Source organism: Eriocheir sinensis, chromosome 26 (genome assembly GCF_024679095.1).
Source record: "Eriocheir sinensis breed Jianghai 21 chromosome 26, ASM2467909v1, whole genome shotgun sequence".
NCBI lineage: Eukaryota > Metazoa > Arthropoda > Malacostraca > Decapoda > Varunidae > Eriocheir > Eriocheir sinensis.
In genome coordinates, this window is record NC_066534.1 from 19,186,417 (window position 1) to 19,202,983 (window position 16,567).

Below are 16,567 nucleotides of genomic sequence, written 5' to 3' on the forward strand. Positions count from 1 at the left end.
TATATATATATATATATATATATATATATATATATATATATATATATATATATATATATATATATATATATATATATATATATATATATATACATTACAGTATTAGTACTGGATGTTGAAACTGCAGTCATTCAGTGGCTCTATATTTTCCTTGGGTCTTGCTTGGGAACCAAAAGGCGGCTCGCCTTGCACTGGGCCAAGCAGTGTGAGGAAGCATCAAGGTGGCAGCAACCCTCATTTTGCTGTGTTGAAGCATCAAGGTGGCAGCAACCCTCATTTTGCTGTGTTGATTGACTAGACAGCTTAACATAGACCTTAACTGTTGTGTTACTGATTGCATTTACTTTGTATTGTATTAGAACTGACTTTGTATTCCTTTTTTACTGCTGATGATCCAAGGTGCCATAAATACTAGTCAGAGTTTGTAACGTTCATCATATTCCACCAAGTCTGATGAAGTATGCCTTCCAAGATTGTATAACTAAGGTACAATGTAAGATTTCATGCTATGTATATATATTTTTTTGAGTAGTAGCTTTATTATGTTAAGTAGTCACTGCTGTGAATTGAAGACTTGCCATTGTAGCCCATGGAAAAGAACACTTATTGACTCCAAACCTGTCACCTGTATCATGCCGTGTAATCTTTCCTTTGCCCTCCACACCCTCCTTCAGTCACTTCACAGACACAGAGCTTTAACTTGATGTGTACAGTTTGTGAGTTTTGTATGTGGTCTGCATCTCCCCGTCTGGTTTGTTGAGAAGCCGAGGGAATGTTCCTGCTATGCCTTATTTTTCTTCATTTTTGGCATTTCAGTAGTTCTTATAGTCATATGTAATTAAAATGTATGTATGTAGGTAGTGACTTTGGCACAAACTGTGCATACATTACATGTGTGTGTCACACATTGTTTCTTTTACTTTCAATAAATGTAGAGAAAATAATATGAACACTGGTAAATTAATAAATATTTTCTATCCCCATATTATCCCTTCAATGACCCAGTTCTGGTTACTGTAATTTGTCATCCTCAATCCCTTTCAGCATTTTAAGCTTTGTTTTAACCCTTTAATTATCAGAGGTTGGAATGCCATCGTTCTAATTAGTATTTCATAAGTATTTAATTAAGACAAGACAAGTATTCGTGGTATTAGTCTCGGTAGTGCAGCATTAAGACAAACATTGGATCACGAAGGCACCAGTTGAGTCTTTTGGTGATTCAGTTTTCACTCAAGGCAGGAACCTTAACCGACTGTTTAGTTTTGCATCATTTTACCGGCGCGGATTTGTTAGAAGTTAGCCATTTGCCTCTTTTCAGTTTAAATAACAGGATATGAACATGGAAAACCCTGTAGAATTTATAGTAACGAACAGCACATCAATATAAGTTCACTGTACATAACTCCCGTGTATCGATACAGTCTGCGAGTCATTTCATTTGGTAGATTCGAAGCACCGCAAACCAGCGCCTCGCCACACCCCCGTCAGTCAAGCGCTCGCTGCCGCGGTGTTCACGTGTGTCCCTCGGCCCTCCTGGAAGGTAAGAAAGCCTAATTGATGTTTTACGGGGATTGATAATGTTCATTGCGACAAAGGAGGTGAAATATGTGTACCTTACCCATAGAAAACTGCTCTCAGAATCGCATATAGGCAGTAGCTTAATTATGTAGTACGAGTATTTCCCAAGTGTTATTATATGGGATTAGCTGAAATGATTGACTGATTGATTGGTAGTTAATTGTTGCAAGTAAACAACAAAGGAGAAGGGAGGAGCCTATGCCATCCCAACCCCCAAGCAGTACAGAGTGTGATTATACAACTATGGATACATGTGGATGGAGGAAGATAAATGGAGAGAGAAAAGGAAGGAAGCAGGGGAAGAAAAGTCTTACTACTACTGATGGGGTAACTATCATCAGCTCATTCGCCACTTTTTTTTTTCTTCACTATTTCATCTTTCATATTTAGACATTACGAAGCCACTATATACACTCATGGCCAAAGATGAACATACAGGTTTACAAGGAGCTTCCCGTCACTCTTTAGAACACTTGAAACATGAAAAGTACTTGAGGTTCGTAAATATCTCAATGACACAAAAATGCTGGAGAGTAATAAAAGAGGGACTGCGGGAGAGAGAAGTAGAGAGAGAGATGGATGAAATGGAGATAAGGAGATAAGTGAACGGAGAAAGAGAGAGAGAGAGAGAGTGCTGAAGATTACATATATGGTTAGGAGGGAAATGGAAAGGATGGAGAGGTGGAGAAATAAAAAAAAAAAAAAAAAAAACAATGGAGAAAGAAAAGGAAAGATAATTATTAAGGTGGAGAGATAGGGAGAGGTAATTGACGTGATGGAGGGAGTTAATTAAAAGGTGATTGCGGTTAAGTATTGATCGATGGAGTTCAGAGAAAGGAAACTGAGTAGAGAGGTTGGAAGATAGAATGGAGAGAGAGGAAAGAGGAGACGGCGATAGGTGAATGGAATGTAGATAAGAAAATACTAATTGAAATGGTGGAGATAACTGAGAAGGGACTGAGAAGAATTAAAGACCGATTTCACGTAAGAAGGAAATGAATAGGATAGAGATGGACAGAATAATGATGAGAGGGAAAAAGATGAATGATGGATGGAATGGAGGTAGGATAGAGATAAAAGAACGGAGATCAAGATGAAGAGGAGAGGATAAAGGAGCTGTTTGTTTGATAGTAGCCGGAAGTACTGATAACACGTAGACGCTAACTCAGCATACATGCCATGGACTGACTGACTCACTACACCATTAGCTAATCGTCACTACAGGACACATACGTACATACACACACATACAGGTAACTATATTATGTACTGCACTTGCATGTAATTACTCCTATACGGTTGATCTTGTCTCCACGAATATCCCAAGCGTGAAACAAGTGGTAGGCCTACTCTGATATTTTTTTTTCCTCTTTAATTCTTTTTCTACATGTTATCTTTCTTCCTTCCTTCCTTAATTCGAGTTTTTCTTCATTCCCTTCTCCTTTCTTATTTTTTTTTCTCGTTTCCCTATCCTTGTTATTTCCTCTTTATTCTTGGTAGAGGAGTGTAAATATGTATGTGTATATATGGTCTAGCGTGGCAGTCAGCGGGATAGATTAATGGCCTTTTATCATACAGTAGGTATAATAGTATGCACGGTTTAATTACGGCTTTATCCATGCACCGAGTGTTTTATTATAGGAATGAGATATACTGAGGTTACTAGATGGTGCGCCAAGAGCAGTTATAACATGTCCGTCATCTGTAATTTATTAGGGCCTAAGAATTAATAATCCGAGATTATATAACTATGGCTGGCAGAAGATGGAAATTTTAATCAATGCTCTGCTAGGCAAATAGACAATATTATTATTATTATTATTATTATTATTATTATTATTATTATTATTATTATTATTATTATTATTATTATTTCATAACGGAAATGGACAGTAGAGGTGGGGAAATATAGGCGGGTAGATGAAGAGAATGGAGAGAAGAAAGAGATAACTGAAGGGTAGAGAGACTGATGGATGGACTGGGGAGAGGAAAGAGATAAATGAAAGGTAGGCCTACGTGGGGAGATAGATGGATGGAATGGGATAGGAAAGAGATAAATGAAAGGTAGGCCTACGTGGGGAGATAGATGAATGGAATGGGGATAGGAAAGAGATAAATGAAGGGTAGGCCTACGTGGAAAGATAGATGAATGGAATGGGGATAGGAAAGAGATGAATGAAGGGTAGGCCTACGTGGGGAGATAGATGGATGGAATGGGATAGGAAAGAGATAAATGAAAGGTAGGCCTGCATGGAAAGATAGATGAATGGAATGGGGATAGGAAAGAGATAAATGAAGGGTAGGCCTACGTGGGGAGATAGACGGATGGAATGGGGATAGGAAAGAGATGAATGAAGGGTAGGCCTACGTGGGGAGATAGACGGATGGAATGGAGATAGGAAAGAGATGAATGAAGGGTAGGCCTATGTGGGGAGATAGACGGATGGAATGGGGATAGGAAAGAGATAAATGAATAAGGGTAGGCCTACGTGGGGAGATAGACGGATGGAATGGGGATAGGAAAGAGATGAATGAAGGGTAGGCCTACGTGGAGAGATAGACGGATAGAATGGGGATAGGAAAGATAAATGAAGGGTAGGCCTACGTGGGGAGATATAAGACGGATGGAATGGGGATAGAGGAGAGATAAATGAAGGATAGGCCTACGTGGGGAGATAGATGGAGGCAATGGGGATATAGAAAAGAGATAAATAAAGGGGAGGCCTACGTGGGGAGATATAATTAAGACGGATGGAATGGGGACAGAGGAGAGATAAATGAAAGGTAGGCCTACGTAGGGAGATATGAAATGGGGAGAGGAAAGACATAAATGAAAGGTAGGCCTACGCGGGGAGATATGTATGAAACGGGGATAGGAAAGATCGAGAAATATGAAGGATGAAGAGATAATGAATGGAATGGGGAGAAGAAAGAGATATATGAAGGATGAAGAGACAGATGAATGGAATGAAGGGATCGGCGGTTAATGAAATGATATGGAGGGATTCGAACGAGTTGAGGAAGAATGGCGAAAGATTACAGACATATAAGAAGGAAATGGAGAAGAGGTAGAGATAAAGATGATGGAATGGAGATAGGAATGAAATGTAGATAAAAATGGGGGTGGGTGGGTGAGGGGGCAGCTGTATAGGACGGCATTAGGAGTAATTAATAACTTTTTAGCTTTAAACAATACGAACAACAGAATCTATACCACCACCACTATGGCTGAGGTGAAGGAAAACGTATAGATAATAAAACAAAAGTAAGAAATATACAAGAGAGAATGGATTTAGGTTGTTAGGGAGTCCCAAGTTGGAGTCAAGAGTCCGAACGTTGGGTTAGGTGAACGTGATGAGTACACGTTTGGAACAGTGAGTGGTTGGCACTGTCTACCATACGCCCAGTTGATGAGGAAGTGACGGGACATTGCAGGTGTGTATACGCAGGTGTGTTGGTATGGGGCCCAGTGGGAAGGGGGGGGGGGCGCCGGCTGTTATATAGGGACTATTTTTATAACGCTTTCAGGAGGAGAGTATCAAGACACCTCCACGCGAAAGTGACTTCATCTTCTCTTCTTCTGGGGTTGCCTACAGCCTACCTCTCTCTTTTTTTTCTTTTTTTTTCTTGTCTGAGCAGCGGCCTGTTAAATAAAAGGGGTGGGGGGCGCCAGCCAGGAAAAGTTTGCTCCACATTAAAACCAGAATCTATATACACTATTATTTCTTTGTGTGTGTGTGTGTGTGGTACAAATAGCTTAGTACTCCTTGGCAGCCGTAGGTGGAGGAGCAAAAGTACTTACATGTCCTGCTGTGTTGTCTTATTATTACGAAGGGGCAAATAATTGTAATAGACTAAATAACTGCACGGTTACCCTCCCACACCCACACACGGCCCTAAAACGTTTGGTTAAGCGTCAAGTGGTGACAAAACGTTTGACTCGGTGTGGTTCTGATAAGACGTTTGGCTTTTTTTTAATGTTTAGGGCTGATAATTCGTTTGGCTGAGTGTGTGGTGGTGTCTGCCTTGCCTTAGTACAGCTCACTCCTTTGTCTCCTAAACAATCACTAGGTAAGCATAAAAGCAAGGAAATATAACCCAGACTAATGTTGCAGAAAGGGTAGCCACCTCTTGTGAAGTTAATATTTACATTATGGATTCTTTATTTTCCCTGAATGCAGTGCAGTAACGAATGACTTCCAGAAAATTAGTTAGGTTACTGTTAGTTAAGCGGTATAATGTTTTTGTTCTTGGCTACTAGTAAGTGGGCTTTGGTTACTGTTAATTAACGCGGTAGCAGCGACGGGCCAAATTTGTGGCTTTACCGTGTACCAGCGACGGGCCAAATTTGTGGCTCTACCGTGTAGCAGCGACGGGCCAATTTTGTGGCTCTACCGTGTAGCAGCGACGGGCCAAATTTGTGCCATGACATAAACCCCCCAAAATAGATGATACATAAACTGATCACAAATGCATTGATATGTATTATGAAATGGTTTGTGTGAGAGATGATTTTTTATAATTTTTCTCGCTTAGAGGGACCATTAAGAAACATGATCCCCGCAGCTTCCAGGTTAACCCAGTAGCTGCGGGGATCATGTTTCTTAAAGACCCCTCTAAGTGAGAAAAATGAGAAAGAATCATCACTCACACAAACCATTTCATAATATACATCAACACATTTGTGATCAGTTTATGCATCATCTATTTCGGGGGGATTATATCATGGCAAAAATTTGGCCTGTCGCTGCTACATGGTTAAGACACAATTTTGGCCCGTCGCTGCTACCGGGTTAAGTGGTATTATGTTGTTGTCCTTGGCTATTAGTAGGTGGCCTTAGGTTACTGCCCTTGGTTACTGTTATTTAAGTGGTGTAAGGTTAACTTGTGATGTTGCTCTGTCAGAAAAGGAGTGTCACAACAAGTTAGGAATTCACTCTTGTTAGGCTTCATCCCATACCATGAGCTCAAGCCCTGACTGTTAATTTTGCATAGTCCTATACCTCTTACTTATATTTTGTTTCTTCCCACTTCTTTGTTAATTCTTACATATGACACAATTATTTACACAGTGTACCTCCCCTTTATATCACTTACCCCACAGTTGTGTTTGCTGGCTAGTGTAAGGATGCTATTAGTCCAAATCATTGTAAAAAAGAGATGAGGAATGGGAAATGAAATCAAGAAATATATACTATTGCTAAACTGAAAAGGTACTGCGCAAAGTCTATAAAATGTCAGCATCTCAGTAAGGATACATTAACCAAAGTGCTGCCCTTCCCCAGGTTCGCCACCATGCCCATCAACACCTCGGAGATCCTGACCCTTGTGACGCAGGTGTGTGAGGAGGAGAAACTGCGGGTCCCGGTGAAGGAGAGTCTGAAGGGCGGGGCGATAGCCTTTGCCACCACCACTGTTGGGGGCCTTCTTGCAGGGCCGGTGGGTCTGGCCGTAGGTACGTTGCATCAATTGTACAGTTATTGTTTTCTTTTGCCGTCCATCATATTCTTGTAAGTTTTGGGTCAGGTGTTCTTTGGTGATACCCTAATAGTAACCTAACTTAACCCATACCCAGAGAAGTATATTCTATTACTCAGGCAACTCAGCTAATTCATATGTCTCCTCAGTAATGAGTCTTATATCTGTCAGTCTTTCTCTTGTGATTTTTGCTATAAATACTGCCTGTCATGTGAGTGTCAAGATATCCTTAACCTTAATACCTGTCTAACCAAAAGACTTGAAAAAAGGCACGATTTCTTGACTCAGTAAATTCATACAAGCTTCCTCAATAATGAGACTGCTCCCCATTAGCTAGTGAATATTTATTTGGCAAACTATGTTGATTTTATTGCCTCTGCAGGAGGGACAGTTGGAGGTCTGACGGCAGCCTTTCTGTCGCATGGCAAGTTTAAGAGCGTCGCTGACGTCATCAGGAATGACCTTACGGTGGCACAGAGGGAACAACTCAGCAACTCAGTTAGGGTACGTATGCTATGGAATATTTCCTCTTATCTTTGTACTTTTTTTCTTTTCTTTTTTTCCTGTGCAGAAAACCAAACAAACTTGGGAGTTATTTGGTAACCTAAGGCACTCAAAAAAATGATCGCTGTGTCAGGCTGTGGAGTGACCCCTATCAGAGCAGGGTCTCAGAAGGTTTATCCTGCCAGTATTTGAAGAGTAGTTCCCCCAAAATATAGTCATTGCCGACCTTAGGACCATAGCATAAATATAGTTACGCCGCATAAGAGGTGTTTTAACTATCATTTATATATAGATTCTAACGCAGTCTGGAAGTGGTGTTATATATATGCCACGCAGAACTGACTGACTGAATTTTGGACCATCTATATATATTTCCACCGCCATCTAAGGGTTAAAATATAACTTCCTTGGAATGAACTGCATAGCTTGTTAGGTTATTTTTACTGTGGGTTTCTCTTTGGCATCCAGGGCTCCCAAGACAAGATGACTCAGCTAGATACATGAATGGGTTTTGCTGTCTGTGCTCCTCTCCTTTAGCGTAGAAAGTCTAGTCACCAGTCTGTTGGCAACTTTGATCAGATTATTCATTAGATCTTCAATGTTTTCCTTAACCTCTTGCATGCATTTTTCTTCTTTGTGGTGATTACTGTTTGTGAGTTTTTACCTCATTGTGGTTATTATCCTTACATTATTTCTGTTGTTTGTTGTAAGTTTCATTATTAGTGGCTAGAAAGCTTTTGTCTTGTCTAATGTTGTCATGCTTGGACCAGTAGCCAGGGAAGCCTCAACTCTAACGTCATTTTTATGATTGTCACTCTCTTGAAGTTGACGGCTTCATTCCCAACCTTCTTGCAGAATTCCATCATGATACTATAGTAGTCTGCTGATTGATGGCCTATAGTGCAGTCTATCTTGGTCTTTTTAACACTTTATGTATTTGGAATTCTCAAGAAGTTGGTGAAATCAGGTCGGGATATAAATTGTCCCAATGTAATGCAGCTTAAACTTCATTATGTTTGTTTTGAAGCCTTTGGGTCTCCTTTACTTGAAATATATGGGGCTCTTTACCTAGCACTACTACTGAACTGCTATTTTCAGTATATTGTATGTGACTGCTTGTGTGTTGCTTGCTAGCTAAGTCTGTGTTGGTGTAGCAGTAGTTACCATATTTCCTGGTTTCATTTCTGCATTGTGGTTTTTGCTTGAAATATAAATTATTCCCTTATGCCATTTGACCATTATGACAAATGTTCACTTGTTCATGGAGCAACACCGTGACTTGGTGAAGAAGCTTGTGTGCTGCAGTTATCTAGCAAGCCAGTGACAGACATTTTGAACCATACAGCAAGGGCCTGTTAGTAGCCTAATGGAGTGCTTCCTCTGCCACAAGGCCATAAGTCAGCAGTGTGGGCTACTGGTTGTCTCCCTCTGCAAAATGACCAGAGATATCAACCAGCAGTCCTTTTAGCAATTTCATCTGTAAATTGTTAGTATAGTAAACTGTATCAGATGATGGATTAACTAAACAGAGAAAGTCTACAAACATGGCTAATGATGAACAAGAAAACGGATAAAGTTTTGTTTTCCAATCATGTTCAAACCACAGTCATCCAAGAGGAAGCTCTTGAAATGAAATAATGTCCAGTGAATATGAAGAAATAAATGAATAAGAGAACAGATGAATGTTGACTACTTAATAAAGGAAATTAAAACATAGAAATGGCAGTGATGAGAACACATTTGTAGGAGAGAGAAGATAACAGATGTACAACAAGGAATGACAGACTGGGAGGAAATAACTGATGAGGGGATTCACAAGGAGGTCATTCACCAGTGATGGGGTGAAATGGAGAAGTTTGCAGAACTTTGGAATCAAAATTGGAAACAAGAGGTACCAGACAGAAATTACTAGAAATGTTTGGAAGAAACCAAACTCCACCTCAACTCCAAACAGCTTCATAGAGTGTATTAGACACCTCTCCAACCGAAATTGACCTCTCTTTTGGCCACTCTTTGCTTTTGTCTGTTGTGGGAGTGGTGATTAGCGGGCTTTTTTTTTTTTCCAACACTTTTTGTTGCCCTTGAGCCGTCTCCTTTGTTGTAAAAAAAAAAAAAAAAAAAAAAAAAAAAAAAAAAAAAAACCCTGCCAGCCAGACACATCATATCAACTGTCTAACCTACGGGAAAATCTGATGTTATGCAGATGATGATGATAGTTGGACATATTTCTCCTTTGCATAGTTGAACTTATGACATTGAGTTTAAGCTGCATTGTTGAGACTAAGATGTCAATGAAGAAATTCATTGGCCTGGTGGATCCTTGGTGGAATGTTTGGTTTTGCTTGCAGGGAGACAAGTTCATGCTTTGGTCATTCCAACGACTGAACTAGTGAGCCACTTCTGGTGTGTTTAATCCCCTGCCTTGGCCGTGCAGCCTCAGTGTCGTGTTTGTGATGAATACAAACAGTCATAATGCCTTGGGGGCAGCAGACCACTTCCTTTAAGACATTTTGACAAGATTTTTTATTTGGTGTATTATTCCATAAATAGTTGTCCAAGAGGAATCAGTATCATTTTGCAGGAAATATGGTACATCCACCAAACAGGCCTTAGACTGCTTGCTGCTTGTGTCTTTGACAATGAATTACATCAGTGTGTATTGTTTACAGATGTTCCTGTGTAACAGATCTGTTAGAGATCTTGCTGAAGCATCAAAGCTCCTACTCAGTCCCACAGTCAAGACGATACTTCTTCAAATAGTTGTTCAGGTTGTTTTCACAGCAATAGGGATCGTGTTCAAACTCTCAAGAGACAAGGCAAGCCGTGACAGGGCTGTGGAGGATGAGCCGCCTCCCTCCAGGGTCTGAGTCCTTGTGGACAGTGTGACATATTTACTAGCAAAAGTAGATCTGATTGTATAAGTTAGTATTGACTTTGTCCTACAGAACATTATCTACGGCATTGGTCCAGAGGACGTGTTAGTTCTCACTGCGTACGCTCTCCAGCCTGCGGTGAAGGAACGGGTGCTGCAGGAGGTGTTCAGCTTCTTCCGGTCACAACTACAACTGCAAATTGTAGACTGAGCTCTTGGTGGAGGTGTGGGGCTAAGCTTTTCTTTTATGGATGTAAGAAGGTTGTTTTCATTTTCAGTTTGATCCTTTCTTGGAAAGTTTATAATTTTATTTACTAAATTGCATTTCTTTTCATACTTTGAAAACATTGTATATATGTAATGTATATACTACAATCTCAGCAGAACGTGTCTTGACTCCGACTCTGAACTGTTCCCTGGATGAGGGTGAGTCACACCAATGGTCGCTGTTCAGTGGGATGTAGTTTCCTGTAAATTGTCATGTCATCATTTTTAATATTTAAATCTGGCAAATTGAACATCTCAGTGTCTATATATTGTTGATCAAGTTTGCATTGAGCTGTGTGTAAACATGTATGCTCAAATATGTAAAATCTTCAGGATACTGGCATTGCAGTTCTTTGAGTCACAGTTCATGGTACAATTGAACCTTGAAAGATATACGTTGACATTCACAATGACTTCGCCGTCTTTCAGTCACAAAAGTTGAGCACATTTCATGGGGTGTCATGTTACCCTTCCATTACTCTTCGTATATCGTTATTTATTATTATATTTTGGCAGTTGTATTATACATCTGAATATTAAAGTGCATTGTGTGGACTTGTATCATTGACATATAAATGGCAATATGATAAGTATGCTATGGAGACAAGGGTGTTCAGTTTGCCTGATCAAAATAAACAAAGAATGATGCATTTGCTCTGCCCAGTGAAGACAGATTCAGCTTCCTGACACACTGCTTCATCCAGGGAACTGTTGAGCCTCTTGGTATAAATGCAAACACTACTTCTCAGTCTGTCAGTTGCTAATTGATGCACTCTTCACTAATACTCTGTAGAAAGCAGCAAGTACAATTAGTGGGATTTTGCAGGAACTTGGTCTATTTACTTAAGCAACTTTTTATTCTACTTAGTTACTCTGGAATGTAAATAAGTATAACTATTTTAGCCTTTATGAATTTGAGTCTTTGCATGTATATTGTACATATACTTCGAAGTGTAACTAAGCTTAAATGTAATATGTACACTGTCATCAGCTTCAGCAGAACTGCTGGTGAGAGCCTTGTTGAGCAGGGAGTGTTGGCTTGCCCTCAGCATGACAACTCTTGGTGTAGTGCTCCTCACGGCCTACAGAGACATGCTCCCTCCCTGTAAGCCTCAGTGTCCTCTTCTAATCCTTCTCCTTCCCAACCAGTTTCCTCCTCTCTTTGGAGGCGGGGAAACTGGGATGAGGAAAGGCAATGGGGAGGAGGAGGAATAGGAAACAGAGGCTGACAGTGAGAACATCAGTTTTAAAGACCTAGTATTTTAAAAAGATTCATTGGAAATGTCATATGACTGACACCTTGGACATTTTTAAGCTCTGGCATGGTGATGAGGAGAGGGAACTGTAGAGGAATGTGTACAATGTAGTATTTGTGTGTACTGCCGGGGAGGAGGGAAGGATGTGGCCTTCACTTTACTACTCTAATATGTTGGCATACAGAAATGTTTGTTTGTAAGAGGAGATTTGAAAGATACAAACAGAGAAAGGGAGAGACCAAAAGTTCAGGTCAGGGAAGAAAACTTAATACTCTTTATTTATGTTTTGGAATCGGAGCTCTCTAAGCTGCTTCTGAAAGCTTGTCACTGATTGAACAATGGGTTCTGTCAGCCTGTTCACCTGAGACACCTCCTTTCTTTGCATCAACATTAGAATGGTGGTAGATTATGACTGTTCACCAAGGCACAAACTGACAAAAATAAAGGGGTAATGCGAGGCAGTCAGAGAGGCCAGTAGAAATGTTAACACTGTGGAGGAGCTTATTTGATTTGAAATTCCAAAGGGCAAGGAAAGTATTACACAGTGTAGGCGTGCCACAGAGAACAGAAGTAAAGCTTGTGGTGTGAGGAGGCCAGTGTTTGTGAGAAAGACAGACTAAAGCAGAGGTCCAATCAGTGGCAGTCTTTACAAATTTATTAGGCTCCAATTACAAACTCTGATTATTGTTTAGGACAAACTGCTGGAAATGTTCAGTGGTGGAATTGCTTGCATGAACATTTCTTGGTGGTATCAAGGTTTAATGAAAGTTTTGTAACATCTCAATACTCACGTCAGTTGTCAGTGGAGGCGTTCCATGTGTGGAATAGAGAGCAAAGTGAAGGATGCAAGTGCCATGTTTGGCAGCCACTTTAGCAGTCAAGATGAAGCAAATTCTTGTTTGGCATGGCCTCTGAAAGCCTTCCTCAGACTGAAGGTCCCACACCCTGTAATCATGTGTTCCTGGTGGATGCTGGTGCTACTATTTTTACTCCTGGTCCAAATCTGAAGTGCCTTTAAAGTTAAAGCTCAATATTAGAGTTAAATTGAGATCAATGCTGTGGGTACAATATTGAGGTGATGTAAATTTGTTCCTAGTGATATTTGTTGAGGCAGCCCTTGTAAAGTAACACCAGACTCGCACTCCCCACAACAACTGCTAGAACTATCCTCCCTGGCACAGCACTGGACTGTTGCTTCAAGGCTGTGTACCAGATATTCATTACAAACAGAAACCATAGCAATAACTCATAAGCAATGAAGCAAACCTTACAGAGTAACATCATGCAGGAAGGACTATTATTTTCCCTTTATTGTTGTACACACCCAGACAGAACTTTAAGACCTCACAGTAGGGAGCACACGGCAGACAGGAATGACAGTAATAGACAGACAGACAGGCAGATGAACTAATTTGCAGTTACCAGAGAGTTGTATTTTCCATTTAGTCACCCGGACAGATAATAAGTAAAGTGCGAGTTTGTCAGAGTAACTTTAAGGGCAAGATGTTTTAATGTAAGAGTTGACAAGTAGCTCCTGTGGCATTACTTTTTGTCTCTATTCAAATTCATATCACAGCCATTGATAGTGCTGTCTTTGTGGGGGAATCCATAACAACTGTTCACTTGAGAAACTGTATTTCCCCCTGGTAATGTGCCTTGAGAAAAAAATATTGGTGACATCTGCCTCTGCCTTGTTGTCCGTCGCTACAGTGCTGTTATATTGGAGAAACCATGTTGATTAATCTGAATGTAGACATGCTGTTTCTTCTCTTGTTGCTAAATGTCTCACAGAACATTTTTGGTAAATACTCATAAGTCATGCAGTGATGGTGAGCATGATGGTTGTGTTAGAGGCCATCTTATCTATAGCTATAAAACTTGTCACTGTGCAAGGAAGATTACTGCTAAAAGGCTGAAACATTAGGATGAGTTGATTTTTTTTCATTTTTCTTTTCATAACATTTAAGTTAATTTCATGAAGCCATCCAATCCATAATTAGAAAACTCGTCACTGTGCATGGAAGGTTCATAATAAAAAAGTAAAACCCTTTTGGATAAGTTGAACACAAACATTTTTTTTCTTGCTTTCAACAGACTTCATGCATTAAAAAAAGCCTTGACAAACCTGCTCCCACTCTGTATTGCACTGAATCAAAGTCATACGGGCATTTGGGTCACAATTTAGATAAGACTTGCTATATGTGTTCAAAAGTCAATGTAGAAGTGAACTATTTTTTTTGTAATATATAGACAAACATTATACATGTATTATCTTCTGGTAATATTGAGCTGTGAAATACTGAGTGTTGTCTCACTGCAATATTTTAGTGGTTAAGTTGAATAGGCCAGTGATCACAGTAGACTTAAGTACTATTCAGTTTAATTTTGTCCACCAAGAGCCGGTACTAAAGTAAGGCATTCATATTACACTTATGTAAGGTTGTTTGTGATATTAATCTGCAAGGAAATGTTCTTTATACCAAACTAATCCAATTGGCTGTCAGTGGTTCTAACAATTGAGAAGCTGTGGAGTCTGGAGAGTTTTCAATTTCTCCGGGTGGAGGGCAGAAACTCCACCCTGTACAAGAGTAGGCTGAGGTGGGTCAAAAAGATAAACTAAACATGAGAGAACTGCAAGAATAAAACCCAGCCTTGCAGGTGAAAGATTTACCAGACAGTTTCGGTGGACACTGCCACTGGCACTGAAGATGGTTGCATGTCCACTGAAACTGTCTGGTAAATATACATCTTTCATCTGCCAGGATAAGTTTTATTCTCATTAGGAAGATCATGTCAGTGTGATTATCCCATGAGAGAAAACTATGATACAAAGTTAACATATCTCATTTGTGGGCCATTTTTTCTGCCTAGCCTTGTGTTCTGTACTTTTCAAACCCATCTTTAAGTTTTAACGGGTATTAGTTGAACAGTTAAGACTCGAATGAACTAGAATAAACTTAATATACACACAGTGGATGGGCACCCCTAGTCACTGTTAACTGGCAGAGTCGAGCTGCTACAGTAACCCTGCAGCACAGCCTCTAGTGCATGGGTGGAGTTCAGTGTCTCCATGTTTCCCTGTGTGCTCTGTAAGGAAATGAAAGCCAGGGATGGAACAAAAGATCCTCTTCTCTCCTACTTAATAAAGGATACAAGTCATTAAAGTGGATTTCTTTGATCCAGTTGTGGTGTGTGACAAATGGCATGTTATTCTTAAAAAGGGAAGGAAGTGGCCGTTGTGACTAACAGATTATATGCTAAGGAAGATTAGAGATGTGTGACAACTGAATTAAACATTGATCATAGGAGTAAAGGATGAATTGAAAGTAAAGGTATTAGACAAGCATGAATACGGAGACTTATTCTTAATGTTTATACTTTATAATAATTTATTGACCTTCTAGAATATTCAAACTTAAAAGCAGACAAGCTAAATCTAGACATATCTTCCTTCCACTGAAACCTGTATCTTGTGAGAGTTTAACCCGTCCACTGTGATCATCATGGATTTGGCCTTCACTGGTAGCCTGGTAACATATAGTTGTGGTGGATAGTGGAATGTTTCCCATGTGGTATTGGTATGCTGGATATCCTCTCCCAAGGTGCATGACTTCATTTCTTCATTGAATTGTAGCAGCCACTTTTTGCTCCATTCCTGTAACTTGGTGATTTCTTGTAGGAAGTCCAGAGTCAAGGAGTTAACAAAGACACACGGGACTGATATTTTTGACTGGCATGGAGATGTTCCTAGCACTCTCGATCTTTCCTTAGCTTCTAAATCTCAAGCCTTCGTCAAACTATACTTCTTTGTTTCCTTTAAACCACAACCAAAGCTCTTTTTAACTAAGACACACGAGACTGATATTTTTTAGCATCATGGAGACATTCCCAGCGCTCTCAATCTCTCCTTAACTCCTGTGTCTCAAGCCTTAGCCAAACTTTACTTCTTTGTCTCCTTTAAATCTCAATGACGACTCTTAAAACTGTTGGACACAAGACTGATTTTTCCCCCTGCTGATCGCTAGGCAAAGAGTAACAGAGGAAGGTTTTAGTACTGTATGATGCTGAGGAAAGAAAGTTAAGGAAGTGGCAGAGATAGATGATAAAAAAAAAAATTGAAGAATAGCAGTAGAATCATTAACCCTTTCCATCCGTGATGCAGACGTCGGCGTCACAGTATGGAAAGGGTCAAGGGGAAATGGAAGAGAATTAATCCTCTTCTAAACCTCTCGATCCTCTTCCATTTTCTTTAAAGAGGTTTAGAAGAGGACTAACCCTTCCCATACGGTGACGCGGTCGGACGCCGACGTCGGCGTCGCCGGAGTGAAGGGGTTAAGACATCTGAGGCAGTGATTCTTTTCATGCAGAATGCCGAGCGAGGGGTTAGAGAGGAAGGTGGTTGTGTTCCGTGACGCTGAGGCCGAGAGAGTGGACTGAATCTACATACATGCGATAAGTCTGCTGAGTATCTCAAGCCCAAAGTTCCCACCACACACACACTTCACAAAGGCTTGAAGATGGTGAGTTTGTTTTACTTTATTTTTCATCAGTCTTGTTCTAGTAATGGAGATGAGAAGGGTAAGAATTCAGGGCTTTGTACTCTACTGCATAT

The 16,567-nt window shown here is 40.2% G+C and overlaps 1 protein-coding gene across 7 annotated transcripts; it reads left to right on the top strand.

Annotated features, from left to right (window-relative positions):
- The first annotated feature begins 1,414 nt into the window (after positions 1-1,414).
- LOC127003858 (protein C19orf12 homolog) lies at positions 1,415-16,469 on the top strand. 7 transcript variants are annotated; one of them, XM_050870955.1, is made up of 5 exons: positions 4,860-5,013; positions 6,864-7,033; positions 7,439-7,560; positions 10,506-10,656; positions 16,323-16,469. In XM_050870955.1, exons 2-4 carry the CDS (start codon positions 6,874-6,876, stop codon positions 10,641-10,643), a joined length of 420 nt encoding a protein of 139 aa, XP_050726912.1. In that variant the 5' UTR covers positions 4,860-5,013; positions 6,864-6,873; the 3' UTR covers positions 10,644-10,656; positions 16,323-16,469. The 7 variants fall into 7 exon arrangements, with proteins under 7 accessions (XP_050726909.1, XP_050726910.1, XP_050726912.1 ...); XM_050870952.1 differs by lacking the exons at positions 4,860-5,013; positions 16,323-16,469 and adding an exon at positions 1,415-1,540 and having other exon boundaries at positions 10,230-10,647; XM_050870953.1 differs by lacking the exons at positions 4,860-5,013; positions 16,323-16,469 and adding an exon at positions 2,704-2,831 and having other exon boundaries at positions 10,230-10,647.
- Positions 16,470-16,567: the final 98 nt, after the last annotated feature.